Raw genomic sequence first — 18,580 nt, forward strand, 5'->3', positions numbered from 1 at the left:
GTAACCACGGGGCTGATTTTGGGTTGGGTTATATTACAAGGGCCACCACCTACCTACAGCTTCTTCCCCTCCAGCTTAAAAACATTTCTGGAGAGTTTACGGATTAATATGATAATATCGGGTCCGATGTGCAGCCTGCAATGTTTTATCCTTCAGACTGTAAAGCCCCTCAGGCCGGGCTGTACACATGACCTTTGCCCCTTCTAATGCAAGCCAACCCCCCTGCTATTCAACTGCCAAGTTTCAAGATGGAGATCTGTGTCACCCGACAGGAAGAAATTGGGCACACTCACCCAAGCAAGACGTGCTGCCATGAGATCACACCAGGCAAAGCGTGGAAGCTGACCGCACTTATATATCACAGAATGGAGGAGAGTCTGTTGTAGTGGATAAATGCAGCATATAAATAAATATAACAACCTAATAATGCCCAAAAAATAAATATTAAGGGTTTCTGTCCAATCTAAGACAGCCGATACTTAAAGCCGAGAACGAGCGTTTCCACCGACAGGATACCCAATGTCCCAGCTCAGCTGTGACTTGCCCATCCCAAAAACTGCACCGCAGGTTCTACATTTTACTGAGCAACACATGGCAATGCATCACACACAATGCACTTTATAGAACACACCAAAGCCCCAGCTACATCACATGTATGTGGTGCACTGCATTAAAAATAAGGGCCATGCCCATGGGTGATAGCTTTATGAATTGGGTGCTATGTATAGTGTAAAGGGGACCCTTTAAGGTCAGCAAAAATGTTAAAAACAGCTAATTGTTAAAGCTTTGTTTAATTTAAAAAGTCACAAATGGAAAGAGGACATGTGACATAAAATAGGGTGCTGCAGCACACGTGCGTTTGTGGGTGCCATTTAAAGCAAGTTATACCCCCAAGCACCCTCTGATTATGGTAGTGTGCATTTACCATGAATTTATCGGTGAGAAGCCTGCCTGAGACGCCTTACAAACGAACTTCAGTGCATGATGCACTGGAATAATAAAAAGGGGGCCTCACACAACCACAATAAATAAAAACAAATCTTTAATTTCTCTAATAGTGATCTGAGATAAAAACATAAAAAAAGACAAATCCACAATAGTCAGTTAGGAAGTGGAGCCAGGAAAGTGCTCAGTGATTTTCCATGGAACTCCGAGATGGCCATTAGGATAGGTCAGCCACCTCACCTCCTTGCCTGCTATTGGACACAGGGACAGACTAAAATTCCTTTTTGTGTCATTAGAAGACCCACACAGGGGTCTAAGTTCAGGGTTGTCCAAATCCCATCCTCAGGGGGCCAGGATCCGACACACATTTAGTATTTCAAGTAATGTAAATAATACTGGCCTGTCATGGACTGGAGTTGGACAGCATTGGTGTAATTATTATTGGGAGTTCCACAGCAGCCAGATAATCCCATGCCCCGAATCCGCCATCGCACTCCCCAGGCTTAAAAAATGTTTCCACTTTGATCTGATGTTATATGATAAGGAGGAGAAATCAGACATTTTTTCTCTGATCCATCTTGTTCATTATAAAAATACCGCAAAGTTGGATTCTCCAATTTTCTTTAATTCTGTGCAGATAAGAGAAAAGCGGTATTTTTTGAACCCTCTCAGGTGCCCTTTGACCAGTCTGGGGTAAAGGATTGGTATTCTGTGCCCGCCTGCCCCCCACCTACCCCAGACTTGTCTTAGCTAATACAGATAAAGGCGGCCCAGAAGCGTGGCGGGCGGCACGGGCGAGCACTCACGTCTCACTGTGCATCTGTGCGATAAATGAGACATTTTATTCTGCTCCTCTCTGTGAATGGCTTCTGAAGAGCCAGGAAAAGGCTAATTACCTATAAATCACCAGGGCCTGGAAGAGCCAGATTTAACCACTTGCTGCCTGAAAAGGGTGACAGAGGAGAGTCATCAGTCAGAAATAAAAGTACCGAAAGCTATAACCAAATACAAAGGCACCGAAAATAAAGCCAATCGTCAGTGTTGTTCTGTTGTGCAGATGGTGCAGAGATTACCTGAATTTATCTGTGCCCCCTTGTTGCTGGCTCCCGAACCATACAACTTCATTGACTACACTGGGGTGCCCGACTGTCCCTGCCTCACCCCTATGCATTCATTGGAATTCAGGGGCAGCATTGCAGGTAGGTCTTACTTATGCAAAACTTTCTGCCTAGGAATGCCCACTGCTCCCGGCTGGCACCCCTCATTGTGGTATTTAGAAACCTACTCCCAAAAGCCAGACAGTATTCTCCCCCGAATCTTTCATTTAGGCAGGGTGGGAGGAGGCTGTAGGTGGGTGGCAGCCCCTGTATTGTGACCCAACTCTTCAGTACCCACACAAAAAAAGCTGAGTGCTTACTTAAAAATGTGCCGGGTGCTGCACCCAGCTTAAAGAGGCCGGGAGGTCACTGCCAGCCTACTGCTTGCATCAGAGCCAAGGGCTTTTGAGACGTGTACAGAGAAGTTTTCAGGAAACTATGTACAACACCCTGTCACCCTTTTATACAAGCTACGATCTGCCTGCATTGGATAGAGCAGCAAAGATCAAATGATGATATCACTGGTACCAAAATAAAGTAAGCAATCAAAATCAATAACGTTATTAGCACATTGATGAAGGGGTTAATGAGAGAATACCAAAGCAGAATGAATTTTAACTTTAAGTGTCTATGGACCTTCTTTTTGAAATTCTGCATTTGCTATTCCAAGACATTTGCCTTTGAATAGGAAACACATTTGCATTTAAAAAGCCATCAAACACAACTGACAAACATGACATTTGACAAGACTTTTGTTTTGTGATGACTCCTACATTAGAGATGCACAGCTTCCATTCAAGTCCAAAGATTTTAGCACCAGGGATATAAAATGCTAATATAGGCTGCTGCAATCACTGAGAGGTACGTATGTGGTGGGAGCAGCTCTAGGTAAGATTAAGTTTGGGGGCGGGTTCCCCAATAAAAGTGTAGTTGTACCTTATGGTTGCCTTGCATTTTGTCTTCATCCTATATGGTCTTTTTGCTGGGGAAGAGGCTTTGAACAGTGACCCAGGATAGGACCACTTCAGAGGACCCCCCGCTATACCCAGCTATGCGTCATATACCTGGACAAGGTAAAAAAAACACACAGAAGGATATAAAAGAAACAAAACAAACCAGCAAGAGTTTCAGTGAACTAGACAAATAAATAAATCTGAGGAAAATTTTCATACAAAGTAAAGTGCATTTGTTTGCCATAACCTAAAAAAAGTAGTCAACCGGATGGGAGTTCCCATTCTACCACCTGTGATTGGGTGATCACACTGACGGGTACAATTGCTATGCTCTGCAAGCCGGTCACCTGCATGCCACCTGCAGTTTCATACAGCCCACAGATGCTGGGGGGCCACAGGCAGGGGTCATATAAGCTATACACTACTGTTCAGCAAACTGGGGGCATGAGGATTCTTCAATTCAATTTTTGTGTGTTTTCAGCAATATATATATATATATATATATATATATATATATATACACATACATACACATATATACAGGGTAAATTAATGCAAGCTTGCTTCAGTTGTGGTGTCCGGTTATAGCTGTGGACTGTAAGGCGGAACTCCAGAGAAAGGTTTGGAGAAATTGAGGCCCCAAATGCACCAGATTAGAGTTCTCTGCACAATTCAGGGCCCTGGAAAGGTGTCCCTGGGAATACAAACAGAGTGACCCAACTTGTATTTAACGGGATGAGAAATCCAGATTATTGATTGTAGGGACAGGGCTGGTAACATGGAGTATATGGGGCTCAATATTGAAATTGATGAGTTGCAGGCTATGATATATTATAATTCCATTGGCACCAGTGCTGAGCATTTGGTTTCCTGTTACAGCAAATTCCGGCATCGATTCCTGGCACCTGACAGTCATCTCAGAATGATGTAAATAAATTCTTGAAATAAATGACTGAAAAGCACAGAGTAGCACCATATATAAACCTCAGTGGGTTCAGTATTGGCGGGAGATGGACGTTACCTATTCATGGATTATCGAGGGGATTCTCAGCGTTTAAAATCTTATAACTGAACACTTCACCTCCTGCGGAGCGCTGTAAAATCAAAATGGCCAAGAAGCTGACCATGGAGCAAAATCTGGAAAATGCTTTCAGATCCATTATAGGAAAACGTTCCAGGACCAGCCACCCCCTGTGATGCAGGCCTTTCAAATGAAATAAATATATGATACATTGGGCTCCATCTATAAAACACGGAATCTGACATTCCCTGGTGGGAATCAAATACTGCCATTGGAACACATGGAGCTGGAAGGTTCACCACCAGGAAATGTTTGAGGGAATGGCAGATTCCCCATTTTATAAATAGAGCCCATTGTGTCTAACAAAAGACTGGCCAACTGAATCACCCACCAACGTTTGCAATCTCCCAAGGGTGCAGTACACAATTAAATGGGGAAATCTCAGTCCTACTACTGCACCAAAATAAACAATTCACAGTCCTTTTGCTGCATTTGCAGGAGAGCAATTGAGTGAAGCGGACAGAGCATGGTCACCCTATAACAGAAAGTGCCTGAAAAAGGGATAATTGTAATAAAAAGCAGGCACTGATTCTTGTATGGGGCAGGTGCAGTGTCTATATACTGCACAGCTCCATACACCATCAGAGCATGCAGCGCACTCTGTGGAGTATAGGGGATGCCAGGATACTTCATACTGAGCAATGGAAATCCTGACCCGTCCTCTGTAATTGAACTAAATTGTGCTGCACATAATTCATAGAGCTTTCTTTTTTGTAAAGCCCTTGAAAAATAAACATGTTGGAGGAAAAAAAGTATTCCCAGATATCCTGTACCAGCCAGTATTTTCTCATGGAAATATTTGGCAGCTGCCTCTGGAATAGCAGGGAGGTCTTTAGAGGTCACAGCTGGTGACAACTCTCGCTGTCATTTCTCCCATAACTCCCAGTAGTCACTGGTTAATATATTGTATTAGACTGTTCCCAAAATATCACAAATGCTCCTTTGTTGGTCACATTTACAGCAGATGATTGCTATAGGCTGCTCAGTTTTGTTACAGCAATGTTGATATAAATTAAGTGTAATTTATGCATGAAATTCTGCACGAAAAAAAAACAATTGGGAGATACAAGATGGTGGTTGGTGATTCAGCTGTCTGGTGTCGTCCCACAAGACGAAGTTGTTTCCTTCAGTCTGTCGTCATTCTTTGCAACAGAATAGAGGGATTTCAACTTACTGACTGCTGTGCACTAAACTTCTCATTCATGCATCATGGAAAAGGCAGTAAGCCAAAGCAACCAATCAGAAGCTCTTACAGCTACTGAAAACTGGGACATGATTTGTTGCTGGGAGCTACCGGCCTTTACTTATCACCTTTGCACTTTGCATTACCTGAGGTCTTAGTATAAAGATGGCTGCACACACAGACTACCTTGTCCTGGAAATATCAGTTCCCTGGCGGTCATTATGACCCGACAGAAGTGTTTGCCGGGCAACCAGGCAATTAGAATTTTCAGGAGATCAGTATAGGCTTATAAGTATCCCATTCTAGTATGCTGGAGCTTTTCTGAAAACCGTTACCTTACTGCTGGACATGAGTCATGTGACTTGGCGGACATTCAGAAGACAATAATCAGCACAGACGCAATGTTTGATAACCTGGATAGAAGTGACAGCCGCTGGAATTCCCCCCATCGGTTCTGGTCGTATTTAGTGCAATCGCTTTACATGTCATTTTTTTTTCAATAGGCCAGTCTGCGTTTCGGATGATTCGCAGTTCCAGGGGCGGAGTAATAAATGATTGAAGAAAAGTGCTGAGTAGGCAATGATTGGACTCCCATGGGCTTGGGATTGTCAATGTTCTTTGGGCTACATGCGTCGCTCCAAGTCGTGATTCTGTTTAATCAGTCGCTCGATCTCCGTTCCCAGAGTTTGTAGATTTTCCTGCACAAAAATGACAAAAACTCCTTATAAGATCAAAATATGGCCAAATTAGAAAAAAAATAGTTTTGTATGGAATGTGGAAGGGCTAATTCCTCAGTTAGGTTTTTAATATTGTGTGTTACTTCCCCCACCTCTTAGATTGTAAGCTCTTCGGGGCAGGGTCCTCTCCTCCTCTTGTGTCACTGTCCGTATCTATCTGTCATTTGCAACCCCTATTTAATGGACAGCGCTACATATTATGTTGGCGTTATATGAATAGTTTATTAATAATATTATTAACAACAATAATAATATTGTCTCTGTGTCTCCACTTAGGATATTCATCCTCTTTATTTGTTCTGGTGATTGTTGTCATCAAGAAATCCAAATTTTTACAGTTTTCACCTAAACATAAGGGTGAAAGGAAATCGTTGCAGACACCTGGTCAGGTGACAACCAGCAGATTTCCTCTCGATTTGTAGAGTTTTTTTCTAACTTCTTGTTGATGGACCAAAGACAGGAGGCAGAGCAAAGTGCAGTGTAAAAGGCAGGGCAGTGGGTGAAGTTTGCTCCTGGGAGGCAGATCAGTGGGCGGGGTTTGCGCCTAGGAGGCATGGCAGTGGGCGGGGTTTGCTCCTAGGAGGCAGGGCAGTGGGCGAAGTTTGCTCTTTGGCGGCAGGGGTGGTTAGAGTTTGTTCTTTCGCAGCAGGGCAGTGACACAATTTGCAGGCAGAAGGCTGGGCAATGGATGGAATTTAAAGGCTGGGCAATGGATGGAATTTAAAGGCTGGGCAATNGCAGTGTAAAAGGCAGGGCAGTGGGTGAAGTTTGCTCCTGGGAGGCAGGGCAGTGGGTGGAGTTTGCTCCTAAGAGGCAGATCAGTGGGCGGGGCTTGCTCATAAGAGGCAGATCAGTGGGCGGGGTTTGCTCCTATGAGGCATGGCAGTGGGTGGGGTTTGTGCCTAGGAGGCATGACAGTGGGCGGGGTTTGCTCCTAGGAGGCATGACAGTGGGCGAAGTTTGCTCCTAGGAGGCAGGGCAGTGGGCGAAGTTTGCTCTTTGGTGGCAGGGGTGGTTAGAGTTTGTTCTTCCGCAGCAGGGCAGTGACACAATTTGCAGGCAGAAGGCTGGGCAATGGATGGAATTTAAAGGCTGGGCAATGGATGGAATTTAAAGGCTGGGCAATGGATGGAATTTAAAGGCTGGGCAATGGATGGAGTCCAGAGGTATTCACAGCCTCCATAGATTCAATTTAAAACAAAATATTTGGCTATTTGCACAATTATGTCTGAATAAAATGCTGGGACCACCATATTGCTGATAATAGGGAGCAGTGTTGGGGTGAAATGGGAAGAGTTCATCGCTCACCTTGAGTGTGATATTCTTCAGCAGTGTGTCCTCCAGCACAGCCTGCAGTTTCCTGTTAATCTCCAGAGACAGGTCCAGAGTGAGGCCACTGTCCGCTGAATGGGAGGTGTATAGAGACGCCATGATCCCGCCACGCCGACTCAAATGCGCTTTGTTGAAGTCAGAAGCTTCTGATGAGAGGGTTCCAGCCTCTTCCCGCAGCACATAACTTTGGATGATCCTGTAATGGCAACAAGAGTCATCAGGGGGGCTGAGGATGGAGCAGATAATATGACACATGGAGGCAACTTACAGGAAAAACATAGACTATATCACACTTATTAGCAAAATACAAGATTGGAGATTATATATGAGTTATAAATACACCTAACACTTGGATAAGGACTCCCAGGGTACTATGGGTTAACCAAAAATGAGGCCCAGCAGAACTGCCTACTTTGCAGCTGCTTTTGTGCAAACATTGGAGCGGTCTGATAAAGGAGTCCCTGCTGCAATGATTTAATTGTGCATGAATTAAAAAGAAGCCATCCATAAGAATGATATAATAGGGACATCATTGCATTATAAAAGTGATTTCTTAGCAAAGTAACAACACTATTCTGCTCGCCCAAGTCATAAAAAGTGGCAATTTGCTATCTGGCAATTGGCACAACAGGGCACACCATAGCCCACAATGCCGATAAGCGGCATTTGTATCAACCCGCATAATCTCTACTTTTTAAAGTAATTGCCACTAATAGTATATGGACCCACACTGGAACTGAATGGGCTGTATATATCACTTCCAAGACCGGCACTTTGCCACCATACTAAACCTGATAGCCAATTATCAAAAAATAGGCAATCAGATTCCAAAAAATGGTGAACAAAGAATTGGCTGTTATCTGATAATTGAGCCACTTTGAGATCTGTATGCACTAAAATTTAATTTGTAGCTCAGCAGTAATATTTAAATGTGAGAAGTCAGAAGCGCCACCTACAGGCTGGATGCAAGATTGCACAATATTAATATGCAATATTTAATACTAAGAAAATACTGTCTTTTTAATCTTGACCATAATAAAGAAACAAAAGTGTGCATAAAAAAGCACCATATTTTTTTTTCTTTGATGCTTGGGTAGATTTCACTTCCTGTCCTTTAGACACAACCCAAAGTGAAAGAAAAACTCCAAAGTGAGATATCCATCACTGGAACAGGTGACCCCATTGAAAATTACACCTTTTTCTATTTCAAGGAGTATAAAAAAAAAAAAAATGCAGAATTGTCCATAACTTGTGTTGATGACTGCAGGTTAAAGCGGAACTAAAATTCCACTTTTACAAATCTTGGATAAGGCTGGTCATTATTTCAGAAAGCGACAGGAGATGTCCCTTCTGCAATAATCCCTCCACCTGATAGCTGTGGGTTTCTGGAAACAAAGCTGAGATGCACATGTGCAACCGCAGCTTTGGTTGCCAGGAAAATCCAGCAATCCCGGCATCTCATGCAAAGCACATGGCAATTAGAATGGTCTTGGGTCCCCAGGTCTGTGCACCCTCTATGCCCTTCATAAGGGTAACCACCATGTCCTTCTTGGTTGCCCAGATCTGTGCAACTTCTATGCACATCATAAGGGTGACCACCATATCCTTCTTGGGTCCCCAAATCGGTGCACCTTCTTTCCCCATCAAAGAAGAACCCGCCATGTCCTTCTTGGGTCCCTGTATTTGTGCACCTTCTATGCCCATCATAAGGGTAACCACCATGTCCTTTTAGGGTCCCTGGAGTGGTGCACCTGCTATGCCCATTATAAAGGTAACCACCAGGTCCTTCTTAAGTCCCTTGTTCTGTGCACCTTCTATGCCCATCATAGGAGTACCCACCATGTCAGTCTTGGGTCCCCAGATCTGTGCACCTTCTATGCTCATCATAAAGGTAACCACCATGTCTGTCTTGGGTCCCCAGATCTGAGCAGCTGCTATGCTCATCATAAAGGTAACCACCGTATCCTTCTTGGGTCCCAGGATCTGTGTACCTGCTATGCTCATCATAAGGGTAACCACCATGTCTTTCTTGGGTCCCCAGATCTGTGAACCCACTATGCTCATCATAAGGGTAATTCCTATGCCTTTCTTGAGTCCCTGGATCTTTTCACCTGCTGTGCTCATTATGGGAGGCTCCCGGCAGCCGTGCCAAGGTTTTCACACCTACTATGCCCATTATAAGGAGTTCCAACCATCCCTATGTTGCTCTCCTAGGTCTGTACACCTTCACCTGTTATGTCATGATCAGCAACCTGCAATGAATAAAATCCTATCTCATCCTCATTCTTGTCCCCGTGGTGTCCATTTGCCTTTCTTCTGTCTTTTCCTACCTGGTGATCCTGCCAGCTTGCAGACCTTGAGTCATCCTATGATGCCTTCCGTCTATTGACTTGAAGCTGAAACCAGTGCGTCTGCACTCAAAGTTTAGGGAACACAGGGCACTTTGGGACATCATTGGAGAGAGTGACATGCAATCGCATTTAAGCTTTGATTGCAAAATCGGTTAAGTGAATCATGCGGGTTGGGTGCAGCATTGGCACATGTGATCTGGGGAGTAATTTTGCCCAATCTTCCGGTGTCTGAGCTTTATAAGGTTGGATGGGGACAGACGGGGAAGAGCAAGTTTTGTGTACTAAGTTTAAAGTTTAGGCATTCCAAGACATTCAGGTTCCTGAGCGTACCCCTCCCTGGCAGGGCATTTATTGTGTAATTTGGGTCATTGTGGTTCCAGAAGGGGGCATTTTCCACCCCAGGGAAGCAGGTTTTTCCCTAACATTGCTCCATATTTGGCTCCATTAATGGTTCACTCAATCTTGACCAAGATTTAAGGTCACCTCTCCACAACACAAAGTTACCATCATCAAGTTTCACAGTATGGATAGTGTTTTCAGGGTGGGCAGGGTTGGCCTTGCACCATATACAAGGCATGTGCCAGGCCATAAAGTTCAGTCCAGGTCTTGTCCGAGCAAAGAATCCTTTCCAATATCAGCAGAGTCTCCACTTGCCTTTAAGTAGCACTGGCTCTCTTCTCCTCGCTCTTCTGTAAAACTTACCTAATGTCCATTTAAAACTCTTCATTAACCTGCTGTGGTTTACTTTAAAGAAAACAATGAGAGAAAACATGGCTGCCAGGACAAGAATGCAGCAAGTGAAGTCAGAACAAAAGTCAAATAGAGCTGCAGCTGAACCAACAACTGGAATCTTTATTTGGATTATCATTCTGGATTATTTCTGGTCACATACTAAAACATTAAAATTCATTATTGATTCTGATTTGTTTGAGCTGGACTCTGGGCAGACACCAATGAATGATTTTAAATACAAGAAGTGTAATCAGTTTAGACCTGGTACCAAGCTTTTTGTAGTCCATGTACAGCAGAGATCTGACTAGGGCTGGAGGGACAAGATCAGGTTTTGTTCTGTGCTGTGTGGTGGAGCTTTGGAAATCTCAGGACTGGATGGACAGAAATAGAAATCTGTATATTCATTCTTCTGCCTGGAGTTCAGCTTTAATTAAGCAATCCTCAGAGCATAGGAAGAGGCCCAAGTATAAAGGACCAATCTAATAAATTTGGGTTGGCCTTTTATGGATTTGGTCATCAAAAAAAATCATTCTGCACAAATATTGTGCAAAGGGTCCTTAACAGAGTTGTCCTAATACTTTAAAATCCCATTGAGAACTTCTTTCAATCATGGAGAGTCAGCACTACATGCAGGGGTTACCCGGGATGGTCTGCATGCAAAATTCCAACTGCCTAGGACCGCCCACTCCTCCTCCAAACTAACACCCACTGATCAAATCATTAAAATTTTGCATAACTCCTCCCAAGACCCCACCCACTACTTGTAGTGATGTCATTAGGAAGCACTTTGTAGGCCCCACCCACCAGCCATGATTTGCTTGGATTGCATAGAATAGCACAGTGATATTGCTGGGTCTATAATAATATCATAAAAATAATATAAAAAAAGAATTTTAGGAGCTTTAAAAGCTTTAAAAGGATATCCAACTATAACCAACAAAATGGCTTGGTATGGATTATTAAATGCTAAAACTAAACTTACAAAATGCTGGTCATCCAGCGGGAAATGTTTGACCAATGAGAAATAAGGTTGAACAAAATCCAAGAAATCTGACTGCTTTAAGATAACTTCCTGTTTTTGGTCCTTTTATATTGAATCGCAATCGACGGTCACATGCTCCCTTTACCCAGAAGCACTAGCGTTTCCAAAGTTTCCAATAGCCAAATGGAGAAATAAGGTAGCGAGACTAACACGCCCCCACCTGTCTATATGGAGCATTACAACCCTTGTGTGAGAAGCGGGAAGGGGCAAACTTGAGACTGCTAATCATAACTCATCCCTGTTTACCCAATGTCAGGGTCTAAAAAGGATTAACCTCGAATCACCGTGAGGTTAAATGTATAGCAGAAAATGCAACTGGACGTTTCACAACTTAAAGTGGAAATTCTGGGCAAAAAATAAATAAAAAATTATAAATGATGCAAGAAGTATTAATACATCATCAGTGTAATATATGTTACACTAAATGATCCTGCCAGTAGGTGCAATATTTTTCTATTTCCTGTACAGGGGGACAACGCTGCCGTGTGACTTTACTGCAGAACAATCAGCGTTGTCACCCTGCATCACAGATGAATCTGCTGGGTCCCATTATTATTAATATACAGTATTTATATAGCGCTGACATATTACGCAGTGCTGTACAAAGTCCATTGTCATGTCACTAGCTGTCCCTCAAAGGGGCTCACAATCTAAAGTCCCTACCATAGTTATATGTCATTACCACAGTCTAGGGGCAATTTTAGGGGGAAGCCAATTAACCTAACTGCATGTTTTTGGAATGTGGGAGGAAACCATAGTACCCACAGAAAACCCACACAAACACGGGGAGAACCTGCAAACTCCATGCAGTCCCGGCCAAGACTGGAACCCAGAGTGGCCAGAATGACAACCACTGAGCCACTGTACTGCCCATGGAATTTTAATCATGCGATGGCTATTATATCATATTATCCTAAGCGACTCTGCATGAGGAAGGGGTTGTAGTGACAAGGGGCATGGAGGTTTTTAGGCATTTAGTGACCAAAGTGGAGTTCCACCACTAGATGGCACCATGTGATTTGCCTAGAAACAAAACAACCTCATTCCATCGCCTGTACCTGCCACTATGCCTGCAACCCATCGCCTGTACCCGCCACTATGCCTGCATGCCATAGCCTGTACCCGCCACTACACCTGCATCCTGTCGCCTGTACCCGCCACTACCACCTGCATGCCATAGCCTGTACCCGCCACTATGCCGGCAACCCATCGCCTGTACCCGCCACTATGCCTGCATGCCATAGCCTGTTGCATCCTGTCGCCTGTACCCGCCACTACACCTGCATCCTGTCGCCTGTACCCGCCACTACACCTGCATCCTGTCGCCTGTACCCCATCGCCTGTACCCGCCACTATGCCTGCATCGCATCGCCTGTACCCCCCACTACGCCTGCATCTCGTCGCCTCTACCCGCCACTATGCCTGCATCCGCCTATTTTCCTGCATCCCATTGCCTGTACCCACTACCAAGCCTGCATCCTGTCGCCTGTAACCGCCACCACACCTGCATCCCATCACCTTGTACCCGCCACTACGCCTGTGCCCACCACTATTGCTGCAAGGCTTGTTTTGTTACAGGAAATGGAAAAATAACAGATCTCCTGGCAGGATTATATTAAAGGGGAACTAAAAGCAAAGTTGAGTTCCACTTGTTACTATTCTACAAAGCACCAATTAAATACCCTGATATTCACATTGTCACCGGAGGGATCATTTACAAATTTGTACATGAAATGCGGAACAGCAAAAAAATACAATAATGCCAAAACCTGTAATATGAATAGTCAGTCTTTGTATCAAGCAAAGCAGAAATGATTCATTGTTAATTGTTGGAACAGAAGACAATGAAATGGAACAGAGAATGAGAAGACCCAGAGGCAACTGGTGGGGAAGAGCCAGAGAGCTCCGTGGGGTTAATTCATAATAATTATTAATATAGATTGCTATAGGAGGAGATCAGAGCGATTCATAGAATTAATTGGTATTTTTTTGTGTAGTATGTTGGGGTTTGTGGCTCAGTGGAGGACATGGAATTAGTGAGATTAGACATTGCTGTGGATTAGTGGCGGCACAAGCATCAGAGAAGTGTTAGAAGTACAGACAGAAATCCGCCGTGTGACATTCGGGAGATCGGCATCATACGTACTTTGTTTTTTTCCTAATTTCCTCCACCAGTTGCTTAATGTGATCCTCCATGAACTCTATTTTTTCGTTTTTCCGGGCGTGAGCTTTCTGCAAACGGATGATCCGTTCAATGAGGACGGCCTTGTCGACTTCTGGAAAACTGTCTACAACTATGGGGGTGCCAATGTTCTCAGGTGATCGGTCATCATTGCTGCTTCGAGCGTTAAGAGAACCTGGGTGCAAAAGATGCAAAAAACACAAATAGGGTACATTAGGAGAATTGTGTTACAGAGAAAGGAAAAAGGACAGAAATGGAAATTAAACAGCCATACAAATCCAGATCAATGATGATCTCTCCTCAAATACTCTGCACTGTTGGAGGACTCTGCTCCTTCCTCTATAACTCTCCTCTCCTGAAATACTCTGCACTGTTGGAGGACTCTGCTCCTTCCTCTATAACTCTCCTCTCCAGAAATACTCTGCCTATAACTCTCCTCTCCTGAAATACTCTGCTCTGCTGGAGGACTCTGCTCCTTCCTCTATAACTCTCCTCTCCTGTACACAGGTTTTTCCATCCGAAATCTTTATAATAAAAGCACTATAAAAGTGAAGTAATTTTACAAATAGACAGTATGTCTATATTGATCCTTCCCTTGTTTCATGGAGGTTCATTGTAGAATCAGATATTTATTGTTAGATCTGACGTGATGGGAGGATACAGGAAATGTAATAATGCAGAATTCTGTGCTGTGTAGGAGTAAAGTGAACAATGGTGGATAATACAGCAGGAATTGATGTGAGAAGCACTCTACTCCAGAGTTAATGCCTTCTGATGATTTCAGTGTAACATTTGCCATATTGTTCTTTTGGCAGACAATCATGTCAGCGGGGAGAATACTTGTCTCTACTCCGACATCCACTTATGGCTGTATAACTGTACAATGAGGCTGTTGTAATGGGCCCATCCAATGTGTAATTTATGGATCAGATCAGAAGTGTACAGGGATGGGATTTTCCTTCCTCCCCGTAGGGCACGCCGGGAAAAAACATTTTTTTTTCCTGCCCATAGATTACGCCGGGATAAGACTTTTCCTGCCCATTGGGAAAGCCTGGATAAGTCTTTTCCTCCCCGCAGGGCACGCCGGGATTAAGACTTTTGCTCTCCACAGGGCATGTTGGGATAAGACTTTTCCTGCCCATAGAATACATGGGGATAAGACTTTTCTTCTTGCAGAGTACACAGGGATGGGGAAAGACTTTTCTCTCAGAGTAAAAGGATAAGGGAACATACTACAGAGATTAGGAAAGACCCATCCCAGGGGGTTTAGGAAAAATTTATATTTTCTGGTACCCTTTAGTAATAAAGCAGCTGGAATTTCTTTTTAATTTTTAAGAAAAGAATAATAAGGCCCCTGACCACTGCCTGGAGAGCTATCAAATAGATGGGTGGGTGTATATTATAATAATGATATAAACACAAATAATGGTTTACAGACTTTTTCTTATATGGTAAGGACAATGAAATGTTATGATTTTTTTCTACTAAATAAACATCCAGGCTATATATACAAGTCAGATGATTCTTGTCTGATAATCGCCTCTGGGCAGATAACAGACGAGAATCTGGTGTGTGTACAGTGCTCATCGTACAGACAAGAAGCAATCGTAATGAGAGTGAAGAGGAGAGCGCAGTGGGGTGCTACTCCGTCCTTCTCCCCCCTCCCCTCTCCATAGGGTAGAACGGAACTGTATGTACAGTGCTTGTTCATTATCTTCAAGTCTTCTGTCGTTGGAAAGGATCGTGGAAGATCCTTTCCATCAAAAATTATTGCACGTGTGTATGCAGCCTTAGTTTTCTCATTACAAGTGCTTTCTTTATTCTTTCCAACCCCTTATTTCTTTCATCTACCAATGGAAGTTTAATTACAAAAATGTAATTGTACAAGCTGTTTTGTTTCAATCGTCTCCAATTTTGAAGTTTGATTGGTATCCACAATCTAAACCTAAACATAAAGAATACATGGTATACTGGTGACTTGATGGACATCATGGACTACCATTAGTTAGGAAAAGCATATTATCTGTTGGGTGGAGTATTGTGATTCAGGGAATTGATCCTACAGCCCTGTGAAGGATTTTTCTCCCACTTTAGAAAGTGTTTACTTTGTCTCTTATAGTCCAAAACTGCAGAAGTTGTGAGATGCCAAAAAAAGTGGAAACATTTTTTTTTATAGCCTAAGAAAAGTCAATAAATATTATTGTACATTAAACAAAGTGCTGCCAGGCTTGCTATGGCCAGAAGGTGGAGCCCCAAACCAGGGGATGATAAATTTGCTGTAGGTCCTGCAGCAGCAGGAAGGCGTCACTACCAGTCAGAAAAACACATTGGGCCTGATTTAGTAAAGCTCTCCAAGGCTGGGGAAGATACAATTTGATCAATGGTGCTGGGTGATCCAGCAAACCTGGAATGGATTTCCTAAGTCTTTTGCTATTTGCTAGCAAATGTTTTCAACATTTGACCTAATGCATTCCATATTTGCTGGATTACCCAGGTTCACTGATGAAAGTGTATCCTCTCCAGCCTTGAAAAGTTTTCATAAATTAGGCCCATTAAATCTGGCTCTCTTACCTGAAGAGCTGGACCGGCTGCCCATACTGCTAACCTCCTTCTCATAGTTACCGTTCTCAATTTGCTCCACTTTCTTTCTTGCTGCAAGAATAGAAAGAAATCAGGAACTTAATAAAACACCTCTAAACATTCTCATGTAGTAAAAACAATGCACAACACTGCAATCAGCAGCTCATTCTGCACTACCAAAAGTAGCATAGACTGCCCCATATTTGATACCTTTGATGACCTGACCTGTAACATGCAAATGTCTTTATGGGAAGCTGGGAGCACCTAACGTTGGTCAAAAACACATTACAACGTGATTATCTCCTTAATATTTTTCTGAAGCAGGGTTCTTCTGTCATGCGGGCACCTCCAATTTGTTGTACAATGGCAGGACCCACTCTGGATCAGGAGTAGTAAGCAACATTGGGGTCATCACAAGGTTACTGGAAAATGCTGGGGGATGCATTGGAAAATGCTGATTGGTTGGCTGTGGGTACTACTCTAGATTTCCATTCTAAAAGTCCATGTAAACAGCGGACATAATTGTGAGCAATTGACCAGTCATGTGATCACCTTGCTGGAGCTGTTTGGTCAGATCCTTTAGATTGACGGCGTGTTTCCTCTTCTGTGTGCTCAGTTCGTTGTTTAGCTCATCTATTCGAGTGTTGAGCGAGGCTACCAGAGTCCTCTGAGAGTCCAGCTCTGCCTGAAGCGTGCTCACTTCCTGTTGTCTCAGCGTCCTCTCTGCAGCAAGTCTTTCTTCCTGTCATACAGACAAATGGAATGTTACAAAGGTAAAACAGAGGATGCAAAATGATATTGGTATATAAAAATGAAACATCAAGCCAAAAAAAAAAATATATATGAATGCTTTCCTTTCCAAATTTTTTGTACACACTCAGGAGGTACAAACGTTTGCCACATACAGTCAGAGGGTGTTACTCCTTAAACCCGCTTCCTGCGATGCAAAGAAATGTTGCACTGCTGCTGGGGGTCATCTTACAGAGCGAAAAGCAAGATTAGGTTCATTCTAATTATCCCTCATTGGATATTTGATATTCTCTGGAACATTTATGGTTTTATAAATCTATGAATTCTTGTATTTACATACCTATAGTAGAACCTATAGTGACACCTTATGTAAGTATCGTACAACAGTTCTTACCAGTTCAGTGTTGGCGAGTTGGAGCTGTTCCACTTGGCTGCGGAGCTCGCTCTCGCTATACGTCAGCTTGTCCAGCTGGGCCTGTAAGGAGTTGTTCTCCGATTGGATCTGAGCATTCTTACTGGTCAGCTTCTCGGTGAACCCCAGTAACTCGGACTCCCGCGTCCTGCTGCCCTCTATATCCCGATGAAGGTCAGAGATCAGAGAGTTCAGGCCATTCAGTTCTTCCTGTAAACTTTCAATCTCTTGTCTGTCCCTACAGAGGGTGAGAGGAGAACGGTAAGGAAAGGGTGGAAAACTACATTTCCAAAGAGCTCACAATCAAGGTATCCAAAGCTGCGTTTTAGATTAATGGTTAGGATTTGCTATGAAGGACACTTCTCCGTATTTTAACATTTACATGCCTTGTGTCACCAGAAGACCATTTATCACAGAACAAAGTGCTTTTGGAGCCACTGAGGACTCTCTTCTTCCACTTGGGTGACAAATAAAAGTCCCGCTGCTGCATGTGGTGTGCTGGTAACACTTCATTATATGTCGGACATTGCTCACACTATTAATAAGGCTTATAGTTGTAAGGAGAAATATTTTATTTAACAATTTTATTAGCATGTTGATGGGGGGGGGGAGAGAAACAACAACAAAAACATAATGAACTTTAAGCTAAGGGGATATTTTAGTGATCAAGTTTAATTCCTATTTAAGCTTTAAACAAAACAGATCACACTGGCAGAAACAATATTTCTCATCAGAAGTGGCAAAGATTTGATTAAAACCTTTAAATAAATAAAAGGTCCCAAAAGAGTAATAACCAACAATGAACACTAAGAGACCAGGAGGCTGGAGGCATAAAACAAGCAGTGCCTATTCTACCCACAAGAAATCCAATTACTGTTCATTATTCCTAATGATTAGACACACTTTAAGACCGTCTGCACATGAAAGGACTGAAACCAGAAGAGAGTAACCACACGGCACAGCGATTTGAGACGCCAATTACCCTCATCACACGGCTAATTACAGCCAACAGGAGAGAGACAAAAAGAAATATCACAGAGCGGACTCAAAAGACACACTGGCTGCTTGCTGGGATCTTTGTATTTATTGTATTATTAATGCTAAAGACTCAAATGACTCCATCAGGACGAAAACATTGTCACTTTATGATTGTTTTTTAAAAGGTGCTGCAGATAAACTGTAAAATGATGGATGAACATTTCT

General features: G+C 43.1%; 1 protein-coding gene across 1 annotated transcript in view; it reads right to left on the reverse strand.

The window, feature by feature from the left end:
- Positions 1-6: 6 nt before the first annotated feature.
- The window catches only part of CCDC186 (coiled-coil domain containing 186), a 43,283-nt gene continuing 24,709 nt past the window's right edge, over positions 7-18,580 (reverse strand). Inside the window, exons 11-16 of the mRNA XM_072424543.1 lie at positions 17,360-17,615; positions 16,768-16,957; positions 16,207-16,287; positions 13,600-13,810; positions 7,305-7,524; positions 7-5,957 (exon numbers count right to left, since the gene is read on the reverse strand). Of these exons, the coding sequence (XP_072280644.1) occupies positions 5,883-5,957; positions 7,305-7,524; positions 13,600-13,810; positions 16,207-16,287; positions 16,768-16,957; positions 17,360-17,615 (1,033 nt within the window). The 3' untranslated portion in view covers positions 7-5,882. The remainder of the gene's footprint in view (positions 5,958-7,304; positions 7,525-13,599; positions 13,811-16,206; positions 16,288-16,767; positions 16,958-17,359; positions 17,616-18,580) is intronic.

This window comes from Pyxicephalus adspersus, chromosome 10 (genome assembly GCF_032062135.1).
Source record: "Pyxicephalus adspersus chromosome 10, UCB_Pads_2.0, whole genome shotgun sequence".
Lineage (NCBI taxonomy): Eukaryota > Metazoa > Chordata > Amphibia > Anura > Pyxicephalidae > Pyxicephalus > Pyxicephalus adspersus.